The sequence below is a fragment of the Sorex fumeus genome, unplaced genomic scaffold, assembly GCF_029834395.1.
Source record: "Sorex fumeus unplaced genomic scaffold, SorFum_2.1 ptg000024l, whole genome shotgun sequence".
Classification (NCBI taxonomy): Eukaryota; Metazoa; Chordata; class Mammalia; order Eulipotyphla; family Soricidae; genus Sorex; species Sorex fumeus.
In genome coordinates this window covers 43,720,180-43,740,266 of record NW_026606081.1, presented here as the reverse complement: position 1 = coordinate 43,740,266, position 20,087 = coordinate 43,720,180, and the positions used below count along the sequence as shown (strand labels likewise).

Below are 20,087 nucleotides of genomic sequence, written 5' to 3'. Positions count from 1 at the left end.
AACGCATGAAATTGTGAGCTCTGAAGAGTTATTTTGAAGGATTTCAATGAAATCAGTACAATTGTCTGAGTAAAGATTTTAATAACAAGGGGTAGGAAGGATAAAGAAGAGGGGAAAAAAATCAGCATTTTTCTATTCCACCTGCAAAGATATTCTTACTGAAATTCTCCCTTTCAATTTATGAGATGCTTGGACTGAATAACAAACTCAAAAGTTGCTGAAATCTGCATAAAACAAAGCTTTTATTGAATAATTCATTAGAAACAGTGGAGAACAGATGTGATCATCTCAGTTTTTGAGATACAAAGGCACACACTCTTTTAGCTCAAGCATGTTTTCCCTCCTTGTTAAAAAAAATATATATATATGTATATATCCAACAGAATATTAGCATGGTTTACATGAACAGCCTGGCAATTCTTTTCAGGATCCTGGAAAGTTATGAAATATATCAAGATGGAACAAGATATATGCCCGTCTCTATAATTAGCCCCCAGTAGAATGAAACATTAATGCCACAATTCCATCTTACCAATAGGCCTGCATGTCAGGCAAGCATCGCATGTTCTAGAAGAAGGGGTGTTTATTAGTGTGCAGGCCACACACGTCCAGTATTCTTCAGATCTCTGAGCCACACAGTCTTCCTGGAACTGATCCCTTCTGTTAAATGTCCCATTGATAATAGTGGTCCTAGTTGGCAGCTGGCTACAAAATAATTTTCTTCATTAACACATCTTTCACTTTTTTTCTTATATAGTCTGAATATTTTAGAAATTATTACAGATCTATTAACGTCCAAATCCTCAGAAGTTCTATTTCCAGATAAAATGTTTTTGGCAGTATTATCTTGATTGGCATTCAAGACAGAAATAACAGAACATTTTATTTAGAGCCAAGAGGTTGCATCTTTTTAAAGACAAACTATTTTGACAAAAACACTAAGAAGTATTTTTCATTAATATTTACATAAACAGTACTCTTCTCAAAGCAAAACTAAATAGATGTGATCTTCCAAGTTGGGGGAGAGGGTTGCTATGTAGAAACTAAGGTATTCAAAGTAAATGGAGGAAAGTTCTGCCTTGATTTTTGTTCACAAACAAATCTATAACTCTTAGTTGGCTATTTGTAGCACAAAATGCCTCTGTAAACTGATAGAATAGCGCTGAATGCATAGAATACATCATTCAGTTGGTTAATCCATGCCAATGTTATGGATTCTTTTCAAGGTTCTAAATCTAATATGGAAGAGTTCTTTAAAGCTCCTCATTTCTAGTGATGTGAATTAAAATTGTTTGCCTATTCCAAAATAATATGTGAGCAATAGCACAGTGGGTAGGTTGTTTGCCTTGCAAGCGGCCAGCCGCCAGGGTTTGATTCTTTCATCCCTCTTGGAGAGCCACGCAAGCTACCTAGAGTATGCTGCCTGCACGGCAGAGCCTGGCAAGCTCCCCTGGCATCATATTTGATATGCCAAAAACAGTAACAACAAGTCTCACAATGGAGACGTTACTGGCTCCTGCTTGAGCAAATCGATGAACAACGGGAGGACAGTCCTACAGGACAGTGCTATCTAACTTACACAGAAATGATGAAAGCAATTTTCCCTTTGTTCTTCCATTTCTTAGTCACCAACTAATAAATTACTTGTAATCTCCACTGAGATGTCTCCAGGAATTCCAAACTTGGTTACATAGTTCTAGTTGGCTAAGCATTGGCTTTGCAAAGATTCTGTGACATCATACTAGCAACTGCTTTATTAATTCCAGCATATACCCAGGAATAAAGAAAGATCCTCTATAAAGAAAGAGAATCTTTGCATATGGAATTAAATATCTTGATGGGGGAAGTAATATTGGATTACATGGATGGTCTTTTCCAATTATTAAGAGAAATATTTGAGATATACAGAAGGAAATAAGACCCCAGAGATAAAATCTCAAATAATAATGGTGGGTCTGGTGTCAAAATATTGAATGTGATTAAAGTAGAGAGAGAGTAATGTGGAAATCATCTGCCCCACAGGTAGGGGGAGAATGTGGGATGGCGGTATACTGGGATTTTGGGGGGTGGAGAATGGGCACTGGTGAAGGTATGGGTGTTTCATTGTATAACCGAGACTTAGGCCCAAAAGCTTTGTAACTGCTCTCATGGTGATTCAATAAATAAAATTATAAGAAATGAAAAAAAAAAAGTAAGGTGGAGTTCATGCCCAATTCAATCAGCTAATCAGTGGCTGAATAAATAGCAGTACTCCTACATAAAAAAAGAATAAATAAGACCCCAGAGACGGGGTGAGAGCAACAGTATAGTGGGGAGGGCATTTGACGTGCATGTGGCCAACCTGGGTTCGATCCCCAGCATCCCATATGGTCCTCCATGCATTGTCAGGAGTTATCTATGAGCACAGAGCCAGGGGTAATTCCTGAACATCACCAGGTCTGGCCCCAACGAAACTTAAACAAGCAAACAAAAATAGGTCACAGAGATAGGGGTTGGTATGAATAGGAAGGATGTGGGCAAAATCATGGATTGTCCTCTGAACTTTGCAGGGAGCACAGGTCTCTCCACACACTAAAAAAATACCTTTTTTTTTTTTTGGTAGGGGCTACCCCAGCAGGGGAACTGGGACTGAATCCCAAGGCATCCTTGCAATGCTTGGCCTCACGATACAGACCCAGTGGGATGTGGCGGTCACATACTCAACACCTGGAGCTCCCTGACGCATGAGAACCTCAGGCCTCATGGGTAGGCAGAAAGAATGCAGGAGGAAGACAGCTGAGCAGACGTCGAGATGTGCCAATAGCCAATTATGAGGCCAACGGGTAACTTTCTATGCCCAGCTACTCTTGCTAGTCATCAGACATGCCCAGGAGTCTGAAGCTCCATGCACCAAAGCAGGGGGTGGGGCTTGGGGGGAAGTGACTCACAGCAGTACAAGGCAGTTCATAAACAATATCTCAGCTTTTATTTCTACTGCGTGTTTTGTTATTAAATATTCTAATTTGTTGTGATGCACATTCTCAGTATCCACAATAAACTTTTGATCCTTGCCTTTTTACTATTCCTGAAGAATTCCTACTTTGTCAGGGGATTGCCCTGCCACAGAGGCAGGGGGGTATAGGGGATGGGGGTGGGGGGGATATTATCCATGGTGGTGGAAAATGGGCACTGGTGGAGTGATGGGTATCTGATCACTGTATAATCAAACCCAAGCACAAAAAATTGTAAATCTACAACTGTACCTCATGGTGTTTCACTAATAAAAAAAGAAAAATTAAAAAAAAGAAATGAGTAAATATATACTTTCATATTTTAACCATTAAAAAAAAAAGAATTCCTACTTTGTGGGCTCTATATCTCTTCATTTTCTATCTAACTATACTACAAAGTTACCAATCAAAAGCTATCAATCCAACTGATTTAGGAAAAAAAATGAAACATTCTCAGTACTTCTTATGATCCCTACTACTTTATTACAGCCTAACTATAATACCAGCTAATATTACTACTCCATACATTGAATCTTCCTTTGATTTCATTACTGTTTCCATCATTCCTCCAATATGCTTATGAATATTCAAGCTTATACTTCTTCTCTTCAATGACTTGGTTTGTGTTTTCATCTACTTAACCCAAACTCTGTCTGTTAAGGTAAATTTAAAACAGAGCTTTTCCTACGAGGTCTTCCCAACCTTTATATACAACCACTCATACCCCTGAATTCTTATAGCATTAATATACTCTATGTCTGTACTGATTATTTTGGTTTATAATCACACATACTGCTATGCAACTGTTTTATATGTTACTATTTCTCCCAGCCTTCCACAAAAGGGATACATGGTATTTTTCCAGGATAACTATGCATTGGGAAAGAGGAAATCACCAGACTGCACAGCGATTCTGCAGAGACACCGATTCCAGAAGATCCAAATCCTCACTGAGCTCCAACAGTCAGAGGAGGGACTTATGAACGTCATGGGACCAATGAAGCTAAAGCCTAAGTTCGTGTCAATGGTGAGACAGTGGGCCCATGGCATAACTTGTAGTTATTTCCATTGTTCTGGGATGCATCAGGGGAGTAGACAGACCCAGTGACTACTTCATCAGTAGCCTGTTTGACCAAGAAAGCAGAGTGTCTACAAAGAGATCTTTCTTATTTTTTTTATTTTATTTTAAATAAAGACTTTTGAAGGCAGTTGCTTTTTTCCCAATTATTGATAATATCTATGCCTGATAATCATTTTGTAAAGTTGATTACAACTAAAAACTGCTATTAATAACTTAGTTAGAGATTTATTTTACTGAATTCTGTGATGATCTCTGGTTTGTTTGGGTTATTGGAAAATGTACTTACTGTTTCTTTTCCAGTGGTTCCAATACCTTGTTATGTTTGAGTTATATTCAGTAATAATCTGATGGCTATTAATTAATGTTTTTATATGAATATATGTGAATAGATGTTTAGTTACAAAATTGAGGCAACCGGGGCAAATAAATACCCTTAAATTTGATATCTTACCATATGTTAGCATGTTGAGAATTTTCTTTTTGACAATGGGGACAGAAATATGTCATTCTGTTATTTTCTCCTAAACGACACACGGTTATTTTTCTAGAGCACCAACCACAGTTAGGACGCTTATAAACCTTATAATATTTAGAGATGTTAGATCCAACTTTACGGCACTGCAAAGCAAAGATGATAATTATAGTAATAATACTAGCCACATTGAAACAACATTGTCAAAAAATCAAAAGTATATCCTTAAACGCCATTTCTGAAAATCCAATTAGTTAAAAGTTACAAGTTACATATAATCTTTTCTTTTATCTAAGAAAAAAAGGTATTGGCAACATTTAGTAAAATTTGTTAAATGATATTTGTGCAAACACATCATTATTTTATGACATTAGATTTCAAAATTCTGGGCATAGCTTTATCCTCTTATCTAAGTGGGATATATAAGTCTTATAATTTGAAACATTTCATGCCTTTGAGTTTTTTAATTAAACTTAATTATGTGGTCTTGAGAAACTAGATTAGCTTTAAATCTGATTATATTTAAAACATTTTAAACTGTTTACTTAGTGTCAATGATCAGAAATTTATTTCTGAGGGAAAAGTTAACAAGATAATCCTTGTTGACCTGACAAGAGACTCTTTTTTAATATTACAGATTTACTAAAAATGAAAAAATTCAAATGCTTAGTAGAGTAGCTATCAGTTAGCATAAATTACATTTCAAAAAAATTGAGACTGTCACTGTCTTACTCTGCTCACATACATTCAAGCTCCTGCAAAAAAGTATATTTTGATTTGATAACAGCATGTGAAAATGAGAATGTCTGAAAATATAGCATAATAGGTATAAGCTTAAAATTTAGCACAGCGGGTAGGGCGTTCGCCTTGCACGTAGCCAACATGGCCGACCCGAGTTCGATTCCTCCGCCCCTCTCGGAGAGCCCGGCAAGCTACCGAGAGTATTCGATATGCCAGACACAGTAACAACAAAGTCTCCAATGGAGACGTTACTGGGCCCGCTCGAGCAAATCGACGATCAACGGGAGGGCCTTTACCTTTAAAATTACAGATACAACATATTAATTTAGCAAAAACTGAAATAATTTAAATGGACACTAAAAGGGTATAATTTCTATCATAAAATTTCTGGGATGAATAAATGAAGCACTGTAGCACTGTCTTCCGGTTGTTTATCGATTTGCTCAAGTGGGCACCAGTAATGTTTCCATTGTGAGACTTGTTGTTACTGTTTTTGGCTTATCGAATGTGCCACAGGGAGCTTGCCAGGCTCTGCTGTGCGGGTGGGATACTCTCGGTAGCTTGACAGGATCTTCAAGAGGGACGGAGGAATCAAACCCGGGTTGGCTGTGTGCAAGGCAAATGCCCTACCTGCTGTGCTATCGATCCAGCGGGTATAGCATTTGCCTCATTTATCCATCCAGAATAAATGAGCATATAGAATATTAAAATAGGGCTAGAGAGACAGAACAGCTAATAGGGTACTTGTTTTACAATAAAAATAAAACAAAATAAAACAAGACAATAAAAAGGAATATTAGAATACCCATAGATACTGAGGGCAGGTATGTAAATAAGAAATTCATTAATTCTTTAGCCAATTAGTATAAAATACCAGAAAACCTGCTTTTCTTACAGCTATACACAGCGGTGGCATTTAAAATAGAAAAGTGTGGGAGCTGAAGGTGTGAAAGAATTACATGCTCTACATGTGTGAGGCCCTGGGTTTGATTCCTTTAAACCCTAAATGATTTGCATAGAGAAAGTGGACCATGGGGGTAAAAATAATATGACTTTATTTTTTCTTTTTCTTCTTGACTTTTTGGGTCACACCCAGCAGTGCTCAGGGCTCACTCCTGGCCCTGTGCTCAGGGATCACAGCTGACAGTGCAACATTGGTGTGCTTGCACACCATACACACCATGTATGGTGTGCAAGTCGAGTGATTTATTCCCTCTACTTTATCTCTGTCCCACCAATGTTTTGTTTAAAGACAAATTGTATTTACCAAGCCCCATATGAGTAGAAATGCATACATGCAGCTTTCAAAATTGTATTTTAACTAGTACTTATTTCCTTCTCAATGAAGTCTAGGATAGACAGGAAACATTATTGCTCTATTTGACAGATGAAAAACTAAATTCTAATGCATTATGCGAATAACCTCAGAAACAGATGGCAAGTAGCAAAATCTGAAGTGAGGTCCACTTATCCCAAAGTACAGAGTCTCTCTTGAGATTTCCTACTAAGTTTTACTTTTACGTCGCCGGTAACTGAATTAGAGCCGAAATAAAATGCCAATATACCATCCCTCAATTTAGAATAAAGGCAATTAAGTATAAATGTACTCAGATGTGTTTGGGTTGAACTCTGACGCAAACTTTCAAGATTGCTAGTCATGTTCAGAACATATCATTTGTCTTTATTTTATCCCTATACTTTTACCACTAAATGGGTACATACAACTTTAAAATTTTTGATGACATCCAAATGGGAAAATTGACATTTTACATTGTCAAAAATTGTTTGCTCTTACCCTGTAAAAAAGAATGCTGAAATCACGTGTCATTTTCACAAGGTGATGAATCTGTTCATCTGTTAACTGACAAACCTTAAAATAGAAAACAAATATAGATACTTTCATATTGTGGAAAATAACACCACTTGCCAGTTTTAAGAAAACTATAAACAACACAAAAAACTATACGGATTTGAAATATACTGTCACTGTCACTGTTCTCCCGTTGTTCATCGATTTTCTCGAGCAGGCCCAGTAACGTCTCCATTGGAGACTTTGTTGTTACTTGTGTTTGGCATATCGAATACGTCACGGGGAGCTTGCCAGGCTCTGCCATGCGGGCGAGATACTGTCAGTAGCTTGCTGGGCTCTCCGAGAGGGACGGAGGAATCGAACTTGGGTCGGCCATGTTGGCTGCGTGCAAGGCAAACGCCCAACCGCTGTGCTATTGCCCCAGCCCCTGAAGTATACATATATATACTAGAGTACTAGTTTTCATATACTCATAAAATTTCATCTTTAAATAGGAGTATAGTTAAACTAACCATTCTTAATCATAAATTTTAAGCATTTATTGAATTCAGGATCACATGTATTCAAAGTTATCGATCTTGAGGGTCCAAAGAGATAGTCTAGAGGGAAAGGGACTTGCACGGCATACGACTGATCTGTATTTGATCCCCAGTATCCCATAGAGTCCCCTGAGCATCGCCAGGAAAGACCATCCCTGAGCATAGAGCCAAGAATAAAACCCTTAGCACAGCCAGGTGTGTCCTAAACCCCAACTGAAATAACAAACAAATAAGCAATATTTCCACCTGAAAATCTTGCTGAATTTGAAAAAAAGACAATGAAGAAGAAGGAGGTGAGGTGAATGGAAGAGAAACAACAAGGGATGGAGAGAAACTGAGAAGCGGGTGGCCAGCACCAGATAGTTTCATTAGCAGGGTTTGGGTGCTGGCTGGACGTGCTGCCTGCCCACCTTGGCTGTCCAGATCACCAGAGATCGTCACTCGGGTGCAGTACGCCAGAGGCTGCCCATTTGTACAGTGCCAGGAACTAACCAGAGGTTTTTTGCGGGTGTAGGGCAGCTGTGGTACCACCAAGCCACCTTCCTGGGCTCTCCAAAGACATTTTTTGGGGAAGCCCCCTGGCATAAATTTCAGTGTCATCCCTGCAAGCACAATCGTCTTTGGGTCTCTGTGCTATCATGGCTTTTTTCAGAAGTAATTCTGATATTTTTTGTCTTATATACATGCATACAAGCAATAATGATATACAATAGAAAGCCATTTATTGGTAACTCTTAAAACCGAAAATCATCTCATCAACATTATCATTCTATAACAGTATGGCATACGCCTTTCAATTATTTAAAATTTAGAACACATACATGTCTAAAACTCACCTATTTTCTTACTGTACCTTACATTCAGTCACACCTTGAAATGCTGACTTACTGTTCAATAAATGTGCATGTGCTTGCAGGGGGATAATAGCTAAACTTCAGAAATGCCATTAATTTTTAAATCCACAGACATTTATGGGCATATGACCTTTTACAAGATGAATAGCTGACTAAAAGTACAAATGAAAAGTAAATTCTTAATTTATAAGAAGCAGTAACAATACTTATGATGGCAGTACCTTGGGTTCTTTTTTAAGAGCAATTTCCATTGACGTCTAAGTGATTTTAGAAAGCTCATTCTAATTAAATTAAAACTCATTCTGTACTAAAGTTCTGTTTCATTATTTGCACCTGACAGAAATTTGATGAACTTGTTCCAAGTATTAAAAGACGGAACCAAATCTAGAACAATTATGAAGGAGTTTCTTCTAAATGTGATTTCTGCTGATTGTGATTTTATGAAAATTATCCAGGAGATACTTATATCTAGATTTGGATTTTAACCTCTGACATTCTCACAAGTATGTCCTATTAATTATTCATTCTCCTTTCTGTGATTTTATCACTTCTCTATCAGTTTTCCTTTTTTTTTCTCAATGTATAAGTAAATTCAAGCTTTAGTAGTTGAACAACAACAACAAAGAAAAACAAACATGGGCCAGAGAGCTAGAACATCAGGTAGAGGGCTGACACTGCATGGTCCCCTGAGTCCACTTGGAGAGATCAATGAATGCAGAGCCAGAAGTAAGCCCTGAGCACAGTCAGGTGCTGCCCCCAATCAACAACAACAACAACAACAACAACAACGTAAATTAAAAACAAACAAAAAAACAAGTCAACACCTACTCCCTTCCCTCATATTCCCCTTGGGCCATATAATTCTCTCCCCCTTACTCTTGTTAAAACCTCTTCTAACAAGTGTTCTAAATTTCACTGCTGTTTCTTCACTGATCACTCAGTCTGTTACCCAATTTCCATTTATTCCGCTAAAAGAACAATACCTATGTCTTGAGTAGTTATAAATAAGAATGTATGGTGGGCCAGAGCAGTCGTACAGTGTGTAGGGTCTTGCCTTGCATGAGGTGGACTCGGGTTCAATCCTTGGCACCCCATATGGTACCCCAAGCCCCTCAGGAGTGATTCCTGAGCACAGAGCCAGGAGTAAGAGCTAAGCAGTGCTGGGTTATATAAAACTCCACTCCAAGGGTGGCCAGGAGATGGCCCCAACGGCTCTTCCCCTGGCCACCCAGGTTCTGGGGGGCTTGGGCCACTCCCCCAGCCAGGGCAGCCCAGGCCATGGGGCAGAGGGCGGAGGAAGAGAGGGCCAAGCCGATTGATTGATAAGATGTTGTTTATTCCACTCTGATCCCTGTTCACTCCTGTCTCTCTCCTTTTCTCCCAGCTCCCCATCTGGAACCCCTTTCTCCTTCTGGCTCTGACTCTGGCTCTGGATCTCATCTCGATCCCCACCCCCACTCTTACAGTCTAGTTAAATCCCAAAACCATGAGGGGCTGGGCTTACACATAGGTGTGGTCACAATCAATAGGGTTAAAGTTCTTTCCTTCAGGGGATGCTGCTTCTAGGACAGATTCTCTTTCAGCAGGAATCCCATGGGTGTGTTTCTCCTCTCCTTGTCCAGCAAACATATAAGCATTAATAATATTAATCATTTTGTATGGACACAGTAAGAGATGCATTAAATTTATAGAATTGTTCTCCTGGGGTCATCCCAATCTCAGACTACAGTGCTCAGGCCAGATTAATCTTTCTTATACCTAGTAGGGTCCTAGTCTCATCTACTTTTGGATCATGACAGCATTTGTCCATGCTCTTAACTTATAATTCAGAATTGTGGCACTTTGGCCAGGCCCATCTGAATGCCAGGGTAGCACATAGCTTACTGCTTGCCCTGGTTCCATTCAGTCCCTCATTGGGACCCTGCTTTTGGGGGCACTAGGAAGTGAGGGTAACTGAGGCTTAAGTTGAGAAAGCCTATGTCCGGGAATGAATAATATTTGAAGCCAATTAAATCCCAAGATACAAAAGCGTAGTTAATTGTCTTCTTGTGTCTATACAAAAGGACACTGCTTTAAAGTAAGCTATTCAAAAGACATAAGGAGAGGAGAAAGGCAATATTAACTTAGGATACAAGTTCAGTGTCCTAGAAAGATCTGATCTTACAAATTAACAGAAACTGGTTAGAGGAATAAGCTGATTAACTGTTTGGGGAAGAGAGCATAGAGAAGTGGTTTTAGATAAACAAAGGAATGGGAGTGACTTGGGAGCACTTTGATGGGTGTGACCAGGTAAAACTAAGCTCCTTGTGGCAAGGGAGAAGGGACAAAGCAATGTTAGCCTACACTGGGTATGGCCTTAATTTTTTTTTTTTAAAGCATGAGCATGTACAGAGTATGGAGTTAATATGCTAGAATATAAGAAAATTGTGAGCTTCACATATTCTAACATCCAGCAGTAATCCTTCTTTGCCTGCCAGGAGTCAGACCCTCAACTTTAGACTGAGGCTGCGTTTGAGAACAGAAGAGGCATCTTCCTTAAGAGAATTTTCTGCTAGGTAAAGGAGGTAGGTTTTAAACGCGAAGTAAAACAAGGACTTCTTTACGCTTGAGAGTGATAAACGGCATGAAGGAAAATCAAAGACAAAGCGAATTTGGGGAGATCAGATGCATGGGCTGGGAAGGCAGGCGATTCCTGTGCGGTCCACTGAAAGAGAACTGAGAGACGGCCTCACTGGGAGGTGGGCTCAGAGCGAAGACTTGAAGGAGGAACCCCCGAAGTCTGTTTGGGAAGACTGTGACTGTGATACAATTCCACCGTCTCATGGGGATCCATTCACAGTAGTTAAAAATATTGAAACTGTTGAAAAATTACTTTTGACCTACTTGAACAGCAGGGTGGAGACCAGAGTCCGAGAGAGCCTCATTTTTGATGATGTTTCCTACCCCTGGCAACACTCTCTGATCCATCAGCACATCACAGAGCATCCGGCCTTTCTGCTCCTTCACTTTGCTTTCTGCTCTGGAGAAGCTAAATTTAGGTGAACAGACATCTAATTCTTCCATCATTCTTATTCTCTGTTGGCTTTCTGCTGAGTTCCTATAGAAAGGAATATAAGACACATTAATCATAAGTCTGCTTAATATTTCATAGTGTCACTGAAAATGAGTTTTGATGAGAAAAAAATATACAATATACATGCATTATGTTAATCAGGTTACGAGTTACACAGCCAGACAATAAGAGACTAACAAACTGTATTAATTGGAGGCTCTTTTACAATGAGGTTTTAATCCATTGTCAAGCACATTATTTGGGGGGTTGTTATTTATTTACTTATTTTCTTATTTATTTATGTCCACCTTTCTGCAGCCGCAGTTCGTGCACTATACTTTACCTGAGTTCTATCGTTGAGTCAAAGAAACAAATTAAGTCTTTGGAGAGTTGCATTTCTAAAACGGGAAAATTTCTGTTCTTATTTTTAGATCCATGAGGATTAATCATCATGGAGCCGTTCATTCCAAAATGAATCCTGAAACAAAATTGAACTTGTTTATGAGTGGCAGAAATTATCACATATGATGTTTTTGCTTCTTCACCTTTTTGGTTTATAGCAAACAGTTAGTCAAGGTAGATACTTTTAATAGGCAGAAAACAATAAATAATAATTTAATATAATTTTCTGTTATGGCTTTGCATCCATTTCACCCCATAAATACAATCCTAGAGAAATAATAAGGTCCTGACAACAAGCCGAAGAAAACAAACTCATTCTAATCTTTTCTTGTCAAAGTATCTTTTATACAGGGAACAGTCTAGTATTGCTCAGCTTTTTCTCAGACTCAAAATCTTGGAACAAGGCAGGGCTAAATTTAAATTGCCTGGAATTTGTGCTTTTATAAATGTTACAGAGCTCCTGCCATTAAAAGTCCTTATTATAAGCCACAATGGATTAGAAATGTTGAAGCATTTCAAGATAACATCTACAATTTATGACACGTTTTTTTTTTCCCCCCACTGCTTTTGGCTATACAATGACACTTAAAAAAAATTGGCAAAAGCTTCCACGTCAAAAAAGAAAGAGAGAAAAAAGAAAAAGAGAACAAATCAAACTGATATTGTCTCGCAACCTTTTAGGTTTCTTCTATCTTTCTATGGAGCGGAAGGTAGGCATTTATAAATATTTACAGTTAACTTGAAAGCCAAATGCTGAGATGAAAAATTCATAACCTTTCAGATTGTAAAGGATTGATTAGCATGTCCGAAAAAAAAAAGTGATTTTGGGTGGCCTGTGATGAAGATCAAAAATGATTCTCAAGATGAAATAGTGTGGTCTGCCTTTCAAATCTTTCTCCTTACAGCTTTGTTGAGTTAATAAATATGGCTTCTTTGGCAGCAAATGTTACTGCTCAGTGCTGCTAATTCCAAAGCACCCTGTTATAGTACTGTACAAGGTTAACCAGTCTAACTTTAAAAATGTGGGTTTTAAACTCTGGGTGCCCCACTATCAATCATAAATGCATTTTACATGCCCCATAGTTCTTGACAGGGAAAATGTGTGCCTGTAAGTACTCCATAATTTAGCTTATGGAGCCTCAACCCCAGTGAAAGGTGTACAACTGTCATGCCCAGGAGCCATCGTATCTGAAAATCTTTTCAGCTGCATGGCTCATAAAGCGGATTCTAAATCACTTTCTGTAATGAAACTGCACCCACATTAAAAAAAAAACCAAACTCTTAAAGGTTAAGACCCAGATCAGAAAATCAGACTCAGTAGTCACATGAGAACCCTGATGCAAATAGGTAAGCCTGTCTTGTTCTTAAAAATCTATTTAATTTAGAAATATACAGAAAAATATACATTTGTTATTTTCCTTATATTAAATAGCTACGTCTTATGACAATGTTATGACAAGGAAGCCAATATATTTTGATTTTATTTAATGTTTATATTTATAATATATTTTATTTTTATTATATTTCAGATCTGTCATTTGGTAAATGACAGATGTGAAATACAGAAAACATACTGGTGTCAATAATAAAAATGTGGTACAGTTTCAAAAGTTGACATCTGGATCTTTTCTGGACCAGACCTCGCAGATCCATAATACAGATTCCTTATTAGAATTATCAAGTTTAGGAGCATTTTATTATATCCTTATCTTTCTAGATTTTATTTTTATTTTTGGGTCACATCTGGCAATGCACAGGGGTTACTCCTGGTTCTATACTCAGGAATGACTCCTGCTGGTGCTCTGGGGACCATATGGGATGCTGGGAATCAAATCCAGGTCAGCTGCGTGCAAGGCAAATGCCCTCTCTGCTCGCTCCAGCCCCTATTTCTTGACCTTTTCAAGCTCCCTCTCTCCATGGTCCATCGACATCACCCATTCTACTTGTGATGCTTTCTGGGAAGTGTTAAGCGTCAGATTAATCTTCAATGGTCCCTGACCTCTCCAAAGAGCTCATGCCTTGGTCCAGCTGATCAGGAGTGGACACTGGAGGCAAGGACACTACACTGACATGCAAGCTTATATATTCAATTCAATAAATTTCTGGGTTTGGGCATGGAAGGTTCCAGGGTTTTACTATCACTCGGAGATCTATTATGAGGGTATCTATGAGAAAGACTCTACACGGTCCTCAGAAAAGCTGAAAGAGGACCTCGGTCTGCAGACAGAAATGATGATGGCAGATTTCAGTGGGAAACAGAAGTCACAAATAGGCCCTAGCAGCTTTGGAGATTTTGCTTCCAGTTCGGCTTGAATCCTAATTCCTTTCTCTTTAGTTATAATGTAATAGACCATCTTCTTTTATTTTTCATTCTGGTGGTGATCTGACTACACCCAGCTGTGCTCAAGGTTTACTCCCTGCTCTGTGCTCAGGGGTCACTCCTGGTGGTGCTCAAGGGTCAGAAATAGAACCAAGGTCAGCTGTGTGAAAGGCAAGCACCATATATATCCTCAGCACTATTTCTCTAGTCCTACCCTATATTCTTTTAATAAACAATTATTAAACTTATTTGGGGTAGGCTGCTGCAATTTGCCATCAAAACTTGAATATCAAAATTGCATTCAGAATAAAAATGGAATTGATATTAATAAAATCCCTCTAGCTAAAAATTTCTTCCTAAAATAAATGATAAACTAAGACTTGATACTATTTAATCAGCCACATTCTTTCAGCAAACTTCTATCGGAATAATCTGAAATCCTTAAGCAAGTATAAATAGCATGAGCAGATTCGTGTTTATAACAACCTAACTGCTTACAAGGCAAGTGCTTATGAAAATTAGCAAGTGGTCAAAAGTGTCCTCAGAAAATAGAGCATAAAATAGATCAATTAATTATAAAATGTATGCTAGGAGTTTTAAAAAAAGAAGTTGTTTGAAAGTTGGTTTTACCAAGGAGGTCTGCTTTTACTCAGAACATAAATGAGTGAAATTATTAACTCCCACAATAATGAGGAAGAAAAAAATGCCACACTATTTTAAATTCATTCACTTTCTTGAGCCCACCAGAGACCTGAGATGCAGTGAATTGGGTTCCAAAGAGTGACAAGCTCCTTTGTGAGGAGACAGACACATCTGTGGTGAAGCAGAGGAGGAAGAAATGACTATTAAAAATGGGTCAGCAGGGACAGAGAGATGCAGGGGTTAAGGTACTTGCTTTGCATGCAGCCCACCACGGCTGGATCCCTCCCACCAAATAGGGCCCTCTGGGCATCACCACGGGTCACTCAGCCTCTGAGCACTGTGCATCCTTCCCTCATCCCCATAATTGATATGAAAATAACTAAAAACAAAACGTCTTCAAAAAACTTTCAAGTCGAAGTCCAGAGAGATAGGACAGTGGTAGGGCATTTGCTTTGAACACAGCCAACTGGATTTGATTCCCAATACTCTGTATGGTCCCCAGAGTCTGCTAGGAGAATTCCCTGAGTGCAGAGCCAGGAGTAAGACCCGAGAATTGCTGTGTGTGCCCCCCGCTCCCCAAAAAAACCTTTTTAAATACATAGTGTGCTAAATGTTACTGGTGGGGCAATTTAGAATTCCCACAGCACCAGATCTGAGTAGAGCACTCATTTATTTATAAGATACCCACCCCCAAGCCCCCAACTTATACCCTTACACACACATCTCCACCCCTCATTGGTTGCACATGAGAATGACGCAAATCCTGGCAGGAGACCTGGAAGCTCCACGCTTGGTAGAAGGCACCAATCTGCATGGAACCCTGTCTGTTTCTTAAGCACTACCCACACATGAAGCAAAATACTTCCAAACCGATAGATAGCAGTTGGGAAGAGACAAAATGCAGCTTCCCTGAGCCATAGGATGCTTCCTCTGGCCAGGGTTTCAAGAATTAGCAAGAACTGTTGTTGAAGAGTAGAAGCCAAAGCAATCTATCTGTCCCCAGAGGAGAGGCAAGGAATTGGCCTCAACATTAAATTCTGCAAAAGATTTAGAGGAAGGGAGGAAAGCGTCTGACTGGGGACCGCCACAGAGTGAAGGGAGAGCCTGGTTATTTTGGGAAGAAGTGATGGATAGGAATCCCATGAAAATGGCAAGCCTGAGATTAAGGCTGGTCTGGAAGAAAAAAAACTTCCCTCCTGTCAATAATGAACCTCTCACTAACAAGCAACAGCGGCCAGCCAGAGGGGAGTGGCAAGGCTGTGGGGACACCCCCCCACCCCCACCCCCCCCACACACACACATACACCGCTGGGCCATGAGTATGCAAGCTCTGCCTGGCATGGACCAGAAACACAGAACAGCCACCAGGGCCACACTCCAGGCATAAAGTAGTAGCTGCATTTGGTGATTTGGTGGCTCTACACTCACTGTTGTTTTGAGAGCAACTACAACATAACAAAACCCAAACACACCCAACTGCTTCCTTTACTCTTTAAATTCTCCCACCCTTCATCACTGCATGACAGACAATACTGTATCTAGATTTATATATTATTGAACTCAGACTGTGCTGTTGTTGATGTAACCATAATCTCAAGATTCAAAAACAATAAGAACACATAAAAAATAAAGAAACAATAAAGTAAAACCATAAAGCCTAATGTTAAGAGAGGACAATCAACTGAGCCATCAAAATGGCTCAGATGTTGGAAAATTGAGGCAGATAAGTTAAAAAATTATGACTTCTGAGAATCATGTCTGGTGTGTATGCTTTTACAGCCTTTGAGTCTTCTAATTATTAAATGCTTCACATGGATTTCAGGTTAATATGTTTTCAGGAGTTTAAAAATCTCACACACATTCAATACCTCTATTGCAAACCACAACACCCACAAGGAGAGAGATAGAGCAAAAGGGAATGCCTTGCTACAGAGGCAGAGTGGGGGGAGGGGGAGGGTGGTGGTGGGAGGTATACCAGGATCATTGGTGGTGGAGAACGGGCACTGGTGAAGGGATGGGTACTCGATCACTGTATGACTGAAACATAAGCACGAAAGTTTGTGAGTCTGTAACTGTACCCCATGGTGATTCATTAAAAAAAATAAAAAGTTAATAAAAAAAATCTTGCACAGAGTGGTCAATAAACACTGCTGAATCATAGCCATGCTGGGCCATTCTTCAATATGCAGCTATGCAGGTAATCAAAGTAGCAAATGCCTTTCTTTCCCATTCCTAATACTTTTCTAGGCCTTTTGAGTGGACACAAAAGAGCACCAGCAATAAGCTCCAGCAAAAATACATCTAAGAATTGATACTAATTTTTAGAATAGCAAATATATGGAATAAGGATGTTAACAGTATTTATTAGTGAAAAATGGGAGGGGAGCTCATCAATAGGCTTTGATCAAAATGATGATGTATTCTCATCAGAGTCCTCTATACATTGAAATAGTAATGGAGGGTTCCAGAGAGAGAGAACAGCAGGCAAGGTGCTTGTTTGCATATGGCCAACCTGGGGGTAATCCCTAGCATCCCCATATGATCCCCTAATCCCCTCCAGGAATGATTCCTGAGCACAGAGCAGGTAAAAGCCCTGAACACAGCAGGCTGTAGCTCAAAAACAACACAAAGAAAAAGAAAAAATAATGTATATATGTATTTTATATTGATGAAAGCAATGCATTTACATGAATAAGTCAACATAATTTAAAATTTTAATTTATACAAAAATTAGTATATCCATAATTTATAAATATTCATATGGACTAAAATACATAAGTAAATAAACAATTTATATTCTTTCTATAATTATTTATAAAACTATTGAGTGCTTTCTTGGCGGTAGCAATTATGGGTGTTATTCACTTTTTCTATTTTACTTTTTGAATGATTTTAATTGCTTCCAATTGGCTTGTATGTCAATTTTAAAATAAGAGAAAATGGCAATAAAATGATGCTGTGTATTATTAAAAGACACAGAAAGCAACAGAACCAGTGAGGCCCTGTCAGCTTCAAGGTGCAAAGAGAAGTAAATGAATTTGAGGTCCAGTTTCCAAATACCCTCAGTTATGCATGAAAGGATTATGGTAATCAAAACAGAAAAAAATAAAGTTAGCATTTTGAGAACTAAAGATTCTTAATTTTCCTACCTGTAGTTTACTTTAATGGTGTGTTCTATTAAATTACAAATGATGGAGATTCAACTCAAAAAGTTTTAGGGACTAGGGAGTGTTTCCTAGTTTGTGGACTCTGAAGTGCTTAAGAGTCAAGCTGGAGAGAAGGCAGGAATATAGTGGTAGTTCAGGAACAGATGGAAAGGAAGAGCCCATGGTATTCTCTTCTTTACGCAGCATGCTTATTTTCTCTCCCCTTGCCTGGTCTTTCTTGAAAAGCCAAGTAACATGGCCATGTACAGTTACATTCTGAGACCTCACACCGCAACTTCCCTGTCTTAGAGGGCCTAAAACTCATCTCTGCATGAGAGAGGCTGAAGAAACCGAGAACTCAGATAAATCCAATCAACCATGTCAAAGAGAGAAAATGTTAAATTCTACTGGAACTCTGTGGCTGGTATGGCCAGGTGACCTGTCTTCAGAAGGAACACTCCAGTAGGAATTTGCTCTTCCAAATAATAAAACAATTCAGCTTAGAATCTTGATCACACCTTCAGTTTTCTCTAACATTATGCGATAGTTTACCACAACTGCACCTTTGCAACAAAACACTTTTATGAATACGGTGTGGTGGATTTCAGTAAAGACTTTGTAATAAACTAAAGAGAGCTGTTGCATTATCTCTTGCATATCTAACAGAGGATCAGATCACTTAGATGCCAATAAATCACAAAATCAATAATGTATAAAGCTTCTCTAAAATGGCAAAGCCTCCAAAATATTTCAGATATAGTTTCTGGTCTCTGAGGATAATTGCAGACAATCAAAGTAATGTAAATCAGAGATTGGAAATAGCAAAGTGTTTTTGGAGAGAGTTATTCATGAAAAAAATATATCTTTTAAATGCTAGCCCAAGATGTTACAGCTGTGTACATCTGATTGAAAAGGCAGCTTATGGAGGTGGGGGGAGGAGAGAGGGGCGGGGTGCTGGGGCAAAGAAACTTACAGGCACATACGCTTTAGTGTTGGTAATATGCCCATTCTATGTTAATATGAAATATACATTTTGCAGTGGAATTGTGAATGCATACATTGAAATTTATTCTTGTTTGCCATTTTCATCAGTTTGTATTAATATTTGCTAAAAAATTTAAAACAATTTTAATTTACTTGTAAGACTACTATAAAAAGTGTTCCATGAAACCAGAGAGATAGTACAGCAGGTAGGGTGTTTGCCTTGCATGTGACCTATCTAGGTTCAAGCTTTGTCATTCCATATGTTCCTCCAAGCACCGCCAGGAGTAATTCCTGAGATTCCTGGGTACTGAGCCAGGAATAATCCCTGAGCATCATTGGGTGTGACCCAAAAAGCAAAAAAAAAAAAAAAAAAAAAAATAGTGTTCAAAAGTAGTTTGTATGGGGACAGGAGAGATAGTATAGTGAAGTGCTTGCCTTGCACATGGCTAACCGGGTTCAATCCCCAGCATCCTGCATGGTCCCTTGAGCACCTCCAGAAGTAATTCTTGCATGCAGAGCCAAGAGTAACTCCTAAGAATTTCCTGGTGTGACCCTCAAACAAATAAAACAAAAGGAAAACAAACCAAACAAACCAAAAAACAGAAGTAGTTTGTATTAATCACACATAACATACAACTGTTATTTTAAAAATAAGTGGGGTCACACTCAAATAGTTTTTTTTGCATTCTTTGCACTTAAATGTTTGAGCCCTTTCATACATATTTCAGTAACAAAAACATTCACCTCTAATTTGTGTCTTTCCAAAGTGTAGATTTGCACGCTCTTTCAGAGGGCTATTTTACTTTCATTACAAATGACTCCCATGAAAATTCACGGCCTGTCTCGCAAGATACAGTCAAACCCATCAATAAGTTTAATTGCAAAAAAGCTTCATTTCTGGCACACATCTAGTGGTCAGAAAGCTGACTGCATTTACACAAAGATCACATTTCTTAGAAGAGATATCCATTCTTCTAAAATTCAAAGGAGCATGTTTTTGATATTTATGCTATATTTTGAATGGAGATACCATTCATTTTTGGTTGCTCAATTC

At 38.7% G+C, this 20,087-nt stretch overlaps 1 protein-coding gene across 1 annotated transcript in view; it reads right to left on the bottom strand.

Annotated features, from left to right (window-relative positions):
* The window catches only part of NEIL3 (nei like DNA glycosylase 3), an 88,060-nt gene that overhangs the window by 10,671 nt on the left and 57,302 nt on the right, over nt 1-20,087 (bottom strand). The window contains exons 3-7 of the mRNA XM_056114367.1: nt 11,883-12,017; nt 11,371-11,584; nt 7,080-7,154; nt 4,523-4,689; nt 533-705 (exon numbers count right to left, since the gene is read on the bottom strand). Of these exons, the coding sequence (XP_055970342.1) occupies nt 533-705; nt 4,523-4,689; nt 7,080-7,154; nt 11,371-11,584; nt 11,883-12,017 (764 nt within the window). The remainder of the gene's footprint in view (nt 1-532; nt 706-4,522; nt 4,690-7,079; nt 7,155-11,370; nt 11,585-11,882; nt 12,018-20,087) is intronic.